Source organism: Rhipicephalus sanguineus, chromosome 3, assembly GCF_013339695.2.
Source record: "Rhipicephalus sanguineus isolate Rsan-2018 chromosome 3, BIME_Rsan_1.4, whole genome shotgun sequence".
Classification (NCBI taxonomy): domain Eukaryota; kingdom Metazoa; phylum Arthropoda; class Arachnida; order Ixodida; family Ixodidae; genus Rhipicephalus; species Rhipicephalus sanguineus.
Window position 1 is genome coordinate 105,212,101 of NC_051178.1, and position 13,152 is coordinate 105,225,252.

Here is a 13,152-nt window from a genome sequence, read left to right on the forward strand (position 1 = left end):
CCGGCGCTCCTGGGCGGAGCCTCGCTTCTCTGCGCTCCCTCCCTCGACTCGCTGCCTAGCTTTCCGCGCGCTCGCGGCGTTGAGTTGAGGGAGAAAGCTGCGGAACGTGATCTCTATAATTTGGTAACACCACTTAGACTTGACAGATTCGAAAAATATTTGCGGCATATGACTCGTGAAGAGTCATACGTCAATAATGAGACTATTTCAATATAACTAAGAAAAGTGTTGCAGGGCCCCTTTAAAACGAACCCTGTGTCTCGCAGAAAGGCAAACTGTACAGCCGTGTTACTCGTATCAAGAGACGCGCTCAACGAGACTTTAACGGTTCCAGAATGGCATAACAGCGATGTTGTTGTTTTTTTTTACACGTCGTCCTTCACGTCGTGTCAGGCGCTGCGTTGTAGTTACAGGCTTCGCGTTTGTTCACGCACATAAAGTGAGATCGAAAGAGCTTGTCGTCGCGGTGATTATATCGAGATAGATGAGGATGTTATGTACACTCTAAGAAAAAAAAAGAGTCCTTTGACTCCTTTCGGGGAGTCCTGACTTGCCACGTATATGACTCTCTTCAGAGAGACGCGTTAACACTCTTGTGGGTCACACGACTCTCACAAGAGAGTATAATGACAACCCAAACAGAGTTGACTTGCCTCTTTAAAGAGAGTCATATAGGTGGCAAGTCAGGGCTCCCCGAAAGGAGTCAAAGGACTCTTTTTTTTTCTTAGAGTGTAGCGTATTAATAATCACAAGAACGACAAAGATCGCGCATATCCTTGGCACTACGTATACGTGTGCATCTCTGTACTCGTTCGCTCTTCACCGTTGCTTTTCGCTCAGTATGTACCGACAAGCCTGTGTCAACACTCAATTCCACGAGATTTCTCATGTATAAATGGGCCTCAGTTAGTATCGTACATACCAACCGTGTTCGACAGATTCAGTCAGCACGAACTTGAATTCCGTTTGCCGGCCCTTAAGATATGTCCTTGTTAAAGTGTGAGCTAACATTCAGTGTCATTGCCTTTTGATTATACTCGCACTAACTAGAGGTCGCTAGCAACAGTTCTTTCGATGTAGGTTTTTCAGCGTGTCCAACTAACTCTCTATCTTTCTCTCTTTTAAGACAATGTATTTCTGGACCCTTTCTGCCCATATTCTGGAGCAGGGCACGACGAGTATTTCTGAGTGAATTCAACTACCTTATTTCCGCTTACATCCAGTATTGGCAAGAATTTATCACATACCACTATTGTGTAGCTTTGGCTAAGAGATGGCAATTAAATACTGGCTAGTTTTGGTTTATGTTGGTTAATGCTGGGTATCAGTTGTTACAAAAACAACACCGTCTTCGCTCGACTGCTATACAATGGTTGAGTTCTACAAAACATTTTTGTCGCTCAAATTTGTGCGCTAAGTTCGTTCCTTATTCGTCTCTCGCGCAGCCTGTACAGCGACTACGACCCGGACGACGACAACCTGTCTCCGAACCTAGAGAAGCTCGCGGCGCCGCTGCGCTGCCGGACGGGCCGTCAGGGACGCCTGGACGACGACGAGTACGACTATGCGGAGTCGGACACCGACTACCACTACTGAGACTACGCATACGTATACTCCAACCGACAAGAGTGACGGAACTGAAACAGCGTCTACCGATGCGGTGCACGCGGACTGCATCCTCTTCAAGAGAACTCCCGTATGACTCAGACGCGTACAGTCCAACGGACTCGACAGTTTGGACGCGGACTCTTATGCGTGCCTCACACTGTGTGATCTAAATGATTCCACGGCAGGGCTGTTGCACTTCGCCGAAGTTATGCAGGAAAACTATGCACAAAGTCGCTATTTCTAATTGTCGCGCTTCGAGGAAGGTCGCGTTCGCAGTTTTTCCTGGACAACCATGGAATGCCAAAAAAACGCGAATCATTGACCACAAGTCACGCCGAAAGCACGTATGTGCTTTCATCCAAGCCCTACCAGGTCCGATTCGCGACCAAGCTTCGGAAGACACCTCGGAAGAGATGTTGAAGTTTAGCGAGAAGTCCAGCACGCCCTGTCTCACTTGTCCTCTGTACATGCTCTCCTGCTGGACGTCCCTTTTCGTACATCCGTCCAAGTTAATTTAACCGTTTTGTGGAGCGCCGAAGGCGAAGCCGCAGGAATGGGGGAAGCCCTCTTGCTTGTTTGGATGCTGGCCACTGCGAGATCTCTCTGGAACTTCGATGCGAGCAAAGAACAACACACGCTGCCAAAGAATACCATCCCTTCCACAAGAGAACCAGCTGAGGGCCATCGTGAGCCATCGCCCGTGGCGTGCGCCCAGTGTGCCGAGGACATATGAAACGTTTCTTTTTCTTTTGCGATGATCTTGCACGTGCCTCGACTTGTTTTAACCTGCATCGACGAAGGCCTGGCGCCAGTCTCTACATAAGGCACAGTGCTTGATGCTACAGAACACACCCTTTTTTTACGTGAATCTTTTTGATCGTGTGCAAGTGGACACAGATCGAGCACGCCCCTCTAATGATCTTGTCGTCAGATCAGTCGTGCCCGGTTGACTGCACTCACGTCGCATCGAGGTTTCAGTGTATCCACAGTGATCGCTTATATTCATTGGAAGATCTTCGACGTCCATCGGCTCGCTGATGCTTCAAGATGTGTCGTTCACGGATCGCGGCTTTTGTGCGTGTGGTGCCTTTGAGATTTCAGTGCTACAGGTGATGGTTTCTTTGTGTACGGATAGGTGGTCAGTGGTCACGTAATGCTCTACGTCCTGGTAGACGTTTCGAACATCTGACGTGAACGAATGGGGCAAGCTGGAAAGCAGGGCACTTTCTAACCAAGGATTAAGGTTTCGCACTGTGCGCCGCGGAACGATCCTTGTCTCATATTTTGTCAGTGCAAGGACTCACTGATTAGTCTCGAGTGACTGTGCAAGTCACGCGGGCGTTGTCGCTACATGGCGGCCGATGCGCCTGTTCATGCCCCGCTATCTGATAAGCGACTTGGAACCGCTGATTATGTATCGGGGCCGCTGTAGATAACGCCTGTCTTTTTATTGTTGTGTCACCCGAGTAAGCGCTTTTGTGACGCGTCGTCGCGCAGTTTTTGGTGTTTCTCTTTTGTTTGTTTGAGATTTATTGCGGGAAATGTCTGTTCTGTAGTTTGTCGAGAGGCCGTTCAGTCTCCTTATCTTGATTTCATATATATATCTCACTTTCTCTTGCCATGTGCAAAGTCATGCTGTCCTGGGGTGTGCAAATGGTCACTTATGTGTAGAATATATTTGATATATTCCCCTTGTTTTGGGGGACTGCTTCGGGGGACTGCAACAGAGTGGGCAGAATGGTTACACTGGTAATCTATTACGACTATATTTATTGTTACTGTTATGGTAGATATATAAAAGGTTGTGCAAATATATATGCGTGTCTGGAGAAATGTTGTGGAGGTTTTTTAGAAGAAACTGGGAAAGAGGGTGAAAATGAATAGTCTGACGCATAGTGAAAAAAATATATGCCGGCTTTATATATTTTGTGCGGAGAAAGGCTTGAATGCTGGTGATAGAAACATTCGCCTTAAAAAAAAATACGGCTATACATGTAAGTGCCAAAAACACGCACCAGTTCAAGCACAACTGTTCTTTAAACTGATGGCTGGCTAAGTCTTGAAAACGCGACGTATAGCGGGTGTACATTGTTTTTTTTTTTCGGGGGGGGGGGGGGTGTAGTTCCTGTCATTTCTAAGTTTAGAATATATAAGGATATATATATAAGGTACAGGATAAATAAGGTATGGGGATATTAGGCATGCTGTGGTGCATGTGCGACCCTCTCCCAGTTTTCCGCGTAACGATATCCAAGGCCGATATGAAGGTTCCACGACGATTCCACGAACGAGTCTTTACGCTCTGTTTCACTCACGTTGAAGATTTTGCAAGCCGTATATGATGTAAGCAAACACTCGTGTCGAGTGTGTTCGGTGGACAATGGGCAGGCGGTGCATGTAAACTCCCTGCCAAAGAAAGAATGTCATCTACTTATAGTTCTTTGCATCGTTCCAGTGTTAGGATTCAGCGCATCTTATTCGCACGGTGTAATTCGTCGAAAGTGTATATAGGTCTCTTTGCGCCGCCTTCATTCGGGTCTGCATGTAAATTTTATGAAGAGGTATTGCGAATCTTGACTTTGCCCTCTTGGAGATCTGTCGGATTTTGGGCCTAATCAAACTCGGAGCTGGAGTGGCCCGAGCTTCTGAGCTTCGAAGCTTTGATCGTTTTTCTTTTTTTTTTTGTATTTTACAGCGTCGTTTTAGAGGCACGAAAGCGCATTTTCAGGTCACAGAAACCGTACAGAAATACAAAAAAAAACTTTTTTCTAGGAACGCGTTACCAGGAGCGTAAAAAAGGGCTAATGTCGAGGGCTTTTCTTCAGCGTCTGACTATCGCACAGTTATATTGTAAAATAACAGACGTGTGACATACGTACTAGTCCACGCATTGCATGAGCCAAAATAAAGCGCCACCGAACTCGAAACAAGGAAAGTGCAGACATCATTTTGCCAGACCACGGACCTATTCGCCCCGATTTTCGTTGGAGAGCTGGTAACCCTGCCTGTGATGCTATGGAAGACAGTGTGTTCAAGAAGGGACGTTTATAGGTGGCGCCACTGTTGCTCGCATTTAATTGAGAACTGTATACACGGTCTCATCGCCATCGTTCAGATCACACGCTCATTGCGCAGCAGCATGAATCTTGTCGCATAATGATCACGTGTGACACCGTATCACACTACCACCTGCCGCTAACGAGCTCTTAAGTCAGAACGCCAGCTGTACACCAGACTGGACGCACAGCCGCATGGTGGCGCCGCAGTCGCTGAGACTGGGACTATATCGAACAGACGTCTGAGCCTCTAAAGACTTGTGAGAGCTGAATGTAAATGTCCAGTCCGGCCCAGCTAGCGAGGTGACCTGAGGGACTGTTGCGCCGTGTATTCATGCCTGCTTGTCGTCCAGAGTTGAAGAAAGTCTGCAGCATGCATGTCGTTGAGTCCTTACGTAACTCTAAAGCCGGCGCGTGATGTGCTCAGTCAGCGCGTTATGCTGCCTGGTCTTTCCTCTCTAGTCGCTTATAGACCAAAGGTTACGCCATCAGAAATAGCTTACAGGAGCTTATGCAGGATAACAATGTAATGAAAAACTGACACAGTTTGTATAGTTGCTCTTGAACATGTAAAAGGTGGACTTCCTGACCTCACCTGGATAGACTGCGTCAGTCCGGCCTCCAATGCTCTGTTTGGCAGTATAAACTAAAGTCACAATCACCTGCTGAAATGGCGTTTGGCAGTAACCCTACTCTAACCCAACTCAAAGAAAGGAAGCAGCAAACTGGGCATGGTGGCCCTGACGTATTACAACCAATAGGTCGATTTTATGAAGAACTCGACAGGTGGTTTCAATGCGATCCATTAGTGTAAGTCTCAGAGCTGCCAATCGTTGATCCTGTTGATCCTTGAAGCTTTTCGATCGTACGCGAATGATGCGTTTTCGTTGAAAACATCTTTCTGTAGATAGTCGAATACGCAATGTTTCGCTCACATCTGTTACCAGAACTCAGCTGTTAGACCCCGTTCATCTGAAATGAACGCGAAGCTGAAGTGTTTACCCTCAAAATGGTGTACGTGCTAATACAGCATGGACATAGCTTCGCTTCCCCGCCATTATTATTCGCGAGCTGTTATCATCCATAGCCCATTCTACGCATTGCACTTTTTGTTTATGTTTAGTTGCCGCAGTTTTGTGTATCTATGTTCACGTTATTTATACACCGCCTTGGTTCTACAAACTGTTTGCATTTTTTTTAAATTCTCGTTGCCTACCGTTACACTAATTGGCGAGAGCGCAAACGGCCTTGATATAATAAATAAGGACAATAGTTTAGACACTATAAGTGCTGCGAATTCAGAATTCAGAATCTCACTGGTTGGTCTACATTATGCGGGGCTTGTGAAAGCAAACTTCAATATTATTAAAACTTTGTTTGTTGATCTTATTTTATTTCCTCTCTCTCGCTTAAATGCATACAGTATACATTTCTGACGCGAGAAACCAACTTTAGAGCGGGAAGTTTTAATCAATGCCCTATATTGTACTATTTTCTATATTACACTTTATTTATTGTTCATAGAAGGAAAAATTGGTCGAATGGAAAAAAATATATTGCAATGGTTGTAATGCCCCCGACTCCTACGTCAGTAATCCGCATTTGCAAAGCGGGCTTAAATCGTAGCACGTTTGAAAGTGCGCACGCGCTGCGGAGACGAGCTCGCGATACGGGACGCTCTCGTGCACAGTTTCCGAACGTTCGAAACTCGTGCGGCAAGTTATTTACTATTTATTTGACAGCTATAGTTTCCTTTTATATACAAAACCCACGAACCATCACTGTTATACATGACACCGCTGTCTACGCGCGTTTACGATGATTTTCAAAAGCCTCACGGCGACGCCGACGGCGACGGCAAAAATACGCCTGGACTGTCCGTGCAGTTGCTATCGCAATAAGAAGTGAAGCTAACGTGTTCTCACTGTAAGTACAAGTTACGCATATATGCTGCAAAGCGCGCAGTTATGGTTTTAATTTATTAGAAATAGCCTGACAGCAACCATTTCTCTCATGACACCCTAGCTGAGTGGTACATAGTCACTAAAATGCTATAATTGAGAGAAAAAGATATCCTGCTGCACTTTCTAAACTCCAATTGGATCTTACCTCTAGCGTTGATGCGCTCGGGATAAGATAAGCGGTGTTTAGTGCGTGGATTGTGGACTTGTTACATCAGCCGAGTGCTGGGCCTTGTTACACGAAATCTGTATACGCTTACTTAGTTTGTATAGAGTCGTTTACCTGTTGTTTCTCCCCGTTTTTTTTTAGTTTTTTTTGTAAATAAAACAAGAATATGCACACGCGCATACCGAGTTGGTTGGTTGGTCAAACTTTATTAAACTGTCATGAGAGACGCGACTGAGGGACATATTTTTTTTAACGCACGCGTTGTTCTTTCTTTTATTTGCTGTTGCTCCTTCCCTACAACGCATCGCGCGCGAGCGTAGTTGTATTTGTTTCTTTGTGTCTCTACTGCGAATATGTGTCCACCTAATGAGTTGACTTTCCTTTATATACACACCACACGTCACTTTCGAAGAGTGCCCGCCGCGTATACGTTATACAATCACTCCAGTGATACATAAACAAGAGGCCTCTCGAATCGTTGAGTACGCGGCTGTTTATATCTTCTGCCCCCACAACCCTCCCTTCTTTTCACGCCTTTTTTTCCTGTTTTGTCTTCTATACCTGTTGTTCTGTTAGTGACGTGCGAAGAGAGTTTCTGAAATAAAAGACAGAAGACCTGATTCATTTTTGCGAGCTCTGCCTTGTGCTTAATTCATTTGTGTGTGTGTGTGTGTGTGTGTGTGTGTGTGTGTGTGTGTGTGTGTGTGTGTGTGTGTGTGTGTGTGTGTGTGTGTGTGTGTGTGTGTGGGCGCGCGCGCGCGTGTGTGTGTGTGTATGCGTGCGTACGTGCGTGCGTGCGTGTGTGTGCGTGTGTGTGTGCGTGTATGTGTGTGTGTGTGTGCGTGCGTGCGTGTACGTGCGTGTGTGTGTGTGTGTGCGCGTGTTCGTGTTCACCGAGCTTGGCGATACTAACGTGATGGGAGCTGGTTCGTGTGAATCCATACGAACTAGCCCAGCAAGGGTGAAAAACAAACTGCTACTACAGGATTCACGCTGCACTTCGTCTCATTCATACGTTACTCATTTTCAGTACAACGCATAGACGGAGACGAAAACACACAAGGAGAATAATTAGGACACAATCATAGGCATACGCAGGGTTCGCCATTAGGAGGAACAAGTTTCAGAGCAGAGCCCCTTCCTCCTTTGGTCGAGTCCGAAAGAAAAGGAACTTCGCAATGGATGCAAAACTGAAGATAAATCGACGACGTGCTTCCCACTACGGCCTGTCTTTTCTTTCCGGGGCAAAAGGAGGAAAATGAACAGTTCTTTGAATGCAACACCATAGGCCCTTAGACGCCATTATCGTCAAAAACCTGCGTGCCCACTGGCAGCATCCCTGCGCTTTAAACAATGATGAAACAGGTCCGTCTGAGTAAATGTATTGGCAGACTTGGCGCCCCCCTTAGATATTTAGGGAAGGGTGCTCCCCTCCCCCCCCCCCCCGCCACCCATATAAACAAATCGAGGCTCTATTTATTTGTATGGAAGATGGAACAAAGATGAAAAACACGACTTCGTAACGGTTTCACAAGTAATATTCACTTTGTTAAATACTAAATGTAAGTGGTGCTAATGAACAATCAAGCGGTAAACAACTTAGGATGTAAGACTAAACAAGACAGAAATTAGGGATTATGGAGGCCCGAAGTGATGAATCGTCGAACAAGGCGTTTTTCTGATGCGTAGTAGAACAACGAATACCGCTCTGAAATGGCACTTATTTAGGGCATGTGTTGAGTTTCAAGGCGTGGGCTCAATCCCAGCTCCCCCAAGAAAATTTACTTTTGTTTTATACGTTTACTATTTCAAGCAATGATCGTGTTACGTGGCAGATGGCAGACGCTTTTCTCGTCAAAGGGGCCCTGCAACACTTTTCCAAGTAACCGTCGAATGGCTTCATTAAAAGAGTCTATTGCCTCACGAATCGACCGCCGCAACAATTTTTAGAATCAGTCAAGTACGAGCGGACTTAGAGAGATTTGTCGCACGCTGTAATTGCTTCCTTTCTTCTCTCGTCCCGACGAGCGCGCTGGAAGCTAAGCAGGGAGGGATGGCAAGGGACAAAGAAGTTACGGCACGAGCGCGTTGTGACCTTGAGCACTTCTTTTTTTTCTTTTTTTCTTCGAATGCGCGGCTTACTTTCAGTGTGACCGCGAGCGAGCGCGAAGGCACGTGGCGGCCTCTTGCGGCGGCCACGGTAACTATGCAGCTCACGATGCTGAAATCAGCTAATGGCCGTGCATTCGGGTATATGGCGCGGTCGTTTGGGTATATGGCGTCATTTGTAGAAAGAAGAAGGAACGATTTCTAGCTGACTTTGAGAATTAATTGTAAATTACAGGCCGCGTGCTGCGCTTAACGATTGGCTCGCGTGTTCTCAGGAGCCTCGACTACCGATCGGCAGGGCTTTCTGACCATGCTGCAAAAGTGTTGCAGGGCCCCTTTAAGTCGACATTGAATGCTTACGTATTTAAAAGTCCAAGATCTAAAGGTGACATTAAAAATTGTACACGTCAGCAAAATTTGTACTCTGCAAAAATTTAATGCCAAACTCGCGTTTCAGTATAGTCGCGAGGTGCGCCTTCTGTGGAGCCGTTCCAGACGCTGCCGAACGTTGGAATAAATTGAAAGACGCCGTTTCGATGCCCCCCCAAAACAATGTTCTATAGTCGGTTGAGACCTAAGAATAAGTGTAAGCTCCGCCCACAGCCGTCGCTGTTCGACCCAGAGTGAATTTGCATAGATGCCCTATCCAACCACATTTGCTCATTTCTGTGACGTCGATCTATAGTGATGCAAAACAATCGGTAAATTGAGTATACCGCAGCTTGTCTTCCTTGGCGACCCGGTCGTACGCTTTTATTCAGCTTTCCGGGTCCTCGCATGACGACCCGCGGAAAGTCGGCGGCTCCCAGGGCTGCTGAAGCAGGACTGATGTAGGCTGCACAAGGGCTGTCATCGTGGCGGCTTGCCTTGTTGCCGTGGCTCTCTTATTGTCGGGTAGGGGTCCATACTCCGGTTGCAAACCTTGCAGCCTGTGGTTGCAGGAGGGCTTCGGTGTCCTCTTCACGTTGGCTCCCGGCTTTTCGTTGGCGTCCGGAACAAGAAGGAACCAGCACCTCCACCACGTGGTTGTGACAGCGAAGAAGGCTGCAGCAAGACTGGGAAATATGGAACTCCATTGGGGGAACTTGTTTCCGGAAAATGAAAATCAAGGTACAAGCAATTCACGCTGTACCCTAATACTGGAGAGAACTGTCGTCGGCCGTGGAGTAATCTGATCATCGGTGGAACTCGTTGTCTTTTTTTTATATACATCAGTCATCGAACCTTCCAGCGTTATTGCTGGTGCCCGCGTAAGTTCTCGAATAAACTTTTTCTATCTATCTATCTATCTATCTATCTATCTATCTATCTATCTATCTATCTATCTATCTATCTATCTATCTATCTATCTATCTATCTATCTATCTATCTATCTATCTATCTATCTATCTATCTATCTATCTATCTATCTATCTATCTATCTATCTATCTATCTATCTATCTATCTATCTATCTATCTATCTATCTATCTATCTATCTATCTATCTATCTATCTATCTATCTATCTGGCCGCTTACGTCTGGGCGCGCTCGTGTTAACTTTGTATAACCAAAACTGGCACAGGAGGGTATGATCGAGCGTTTGACGAACGCCATACACAGGTCATGACATGAATAACGTGACTTGCCTGTCTAGTGAAACCCTTTCCACGAGTCATGTGTGGCACATACCCGCATAACTCGGCCCTAGGTATACGGGTATTCCTCCACAGGTGGTTCACAGTCTATATCAATTAACCCCAGGGCAGCGAGAATAATCTGAATGCGAAAGCGTGGCGCAGAAATTCCAGTGACGGCATCGGCGACGTTGTCAGTGGGCGAAAAATCCCGATGCACGCAAATATTAAAAATTTGGGGGACACCTGAGCTTCACCTTCAAGAGTGTAGAACGCAATAGCGTAATCGGGCCTCGTTCGCATCGCCTTCCCAGTCGCTAGCCTGGCTTCGCTTCTGGATGGACACCTCAGCCGTGCCCACAGTGACCGTGCCACAACGAAAGGAACGTTTGTGCGCGTAACAGAAGCCCTTTCAAACTATCCTAGAATGCCTACTGCAGGTACTGTTGCGAATTGCGCATTACGCCATAACTCTTCCTTTTGCCAATTCGCAAAGTACCCACTACGCGCCCGTAAGGCAACACAGGCGCCTGCGCACTTTGTTGATGCTTTTACTGATCACGATGAATAAATATGTCCGAGTGCTTTGTAATGAGTGGGCCTTTAAAACACCCACTAGTTGCGCAATTCACATGTTCTAACGCCTGGCGCCATTCTACACTTCTGCCACGCAATATTACACGCGCTAAGGACACTCCTCGAACTACAAGACATTCATATAGTGTGTTTTTCAGAAGCAATTTCGAGCTGGGCGTGGGTCTTTGGTAGAACACCTGCTGGCCACACAGATGACGTGGGTTCGATTCGCACTCAAACCACAGTTACTTTTTATTATTTATTAAATTCGAAGCATTTCTTAGCGTACCCAAGGCACTCTGAGCGTTTCCATCTACGTATTTATCTATCTTTTTATCTATCTAGCCGTCTGCGTGCTCGCGTGATCGCCTCCTTAACTTGGTGTAAACCAAAACAGGCAAGGGAGGATAAGAGGATTCGACGAATACGCCTGTCGGGTCATGACATGAATAACTTGAAAATCATGTCACGTACTTCGTGAAACCGTTTCCTCCAGACACGGGTGACACATACTCGTATACCACGGGCAGCGGTGTACGGGTATGCGGCACAGGTGATTGATAGTTCATATCTATCCAGGAACGGCGAGAATAGACTTTGGTAATTTAAATGTGAGAGCGTTAAGCAAACTCGACATCGACAGCGTTGACCCGACGAATGCAAATAATAAAAATTAGGATCCCAGCAGGAATCGAACCGAAGCATTCTACGTGGCAGCCAAATATTCTACCACAGAGCCACTCCTGTTCTAGAAACTGCTTTGGAAATGCATCCTATGCAAGCGTAATGCCGGTGGAATGTCAACCGTGGTTGTGGTGGTGTATATCTAATCTAAACACCACATATGCACTCCAACGATACAGGCGTCATGTCAGGTTAACGTCTGTGGTTCGAGTGTTGGCTCTGCTTTGATAGCAGTCTAATAAACATTACATTTCCATTCCTATGATTCAGCAAACTATAATCAAGCGCTGCTCGACCCCGTAGGATTCAGCTAACGAAAGTTACGCATGCTATTCACATCATCGCACCGTAAAGTGCACTTCGTTTCGATAATACTGACGTATGTGCGCTAACGTGAGTTCTGACGTTACGTCAGACCATAAGTTACCCTTTAAACGCCAGTGTTGTCAACGTGCCTGGTAAGCCCACGATGTCCAAACAGCTACTAAACTTTCAAAAATTGCAGTGGCTTAGCTCGGCTATGCCAGGGTATACGTAGCGTTAGCCCCCCAAAGGTTCAGCTGATTATTCTGAGCTTTCCAAAATGTCTAGAATTAGCTTGATTGTCATGCTTACTGCTGCTCCAATGACACACATTCGGCCACATCGTTCAGAACCGGTAGACCTGGCGGCATGGCCGGGTAACGATACCCATTGGTAACGCTAAAGAGCGGAATGTTCTTGCACGTTGTACAAACCCGCGCCACGGTTTCAGCCCACTCAGGCGCCGCCACTAAACTCAACGTTCCACGCATGGCACTACTTAGCGGCGTCAAGTCTTTCATGTGTCATGGTCTTTCACACACGTCGCACACGTATCCAAACGGATTGTTTACGAAGTCCGTCTCGAAGGTCCGAGTCGCACTGGCGCTTTCGCTAAGTTTCACAGTATAGGCAGTCGATCGGTGAGCTTTGCCGTCATCGACGGCGTCTTGTTGCTGCTGCAGAGGTTGTCGGGCACGTCGCTCAGCATCCTGGCGACGCCGCTTTGCTAGACGTTCCTCCCTTTCCTCCAGTGTCTCCGCAGCACGTTAAGCCTTCCTCTGTTCATTCTTCGTACGCTGAACCGCTAATTGCCAGGCAACTACTTCGGGATCCGATGACATAAGCTTCGCGGCTCTTCTGCGCCGTTGAGCAGCATTTGCGCTCTCCTTCTCCGTGGCGTTACCCGCCTGCAAACGCCAGTCAGAGGCGCTATCAAGCGGCACCAGCGCATTGTCAGACGGCGACTGCACAGCGAAGGCGAATAGCTGCGCGCGCCATGGCTATGACGTCACGACGTCACCCCTCTCGAATGCGCAGAGCAGCAGCGGCGAGTCGCGCGCGCCGGCGCCA

At 47.0% G+C, this 13,152-nt stretch overlaps 1 protein-coding gene across 1 annotated transcript in view; it reads left to right on the forward strand.

Moving 5' to 3' along the window:
* LOC119386893 (mucin-17) overlaps positions 1 to 7,427 on the forward strand; it is a 124,962-nt gene extending 117,535 nt beyond the window's left edge. The window contains exon 13 of the mRNA XM_037654170.2: positions 1,446 to 7,427. Within this exon, the coding sequence (XP_037510098.1) occupies positions 1,446 to 1,596 (151 nt within the window). The 3' untranslated portion in view covers positions 1,597 to 7,427. The remainder of the gene's footprint in view (positions 1 to 1,445) is intronic.
* The last annotated feature ends 5,725 nt before the right edge of the window (positions 7,428 to 13,152 follow it).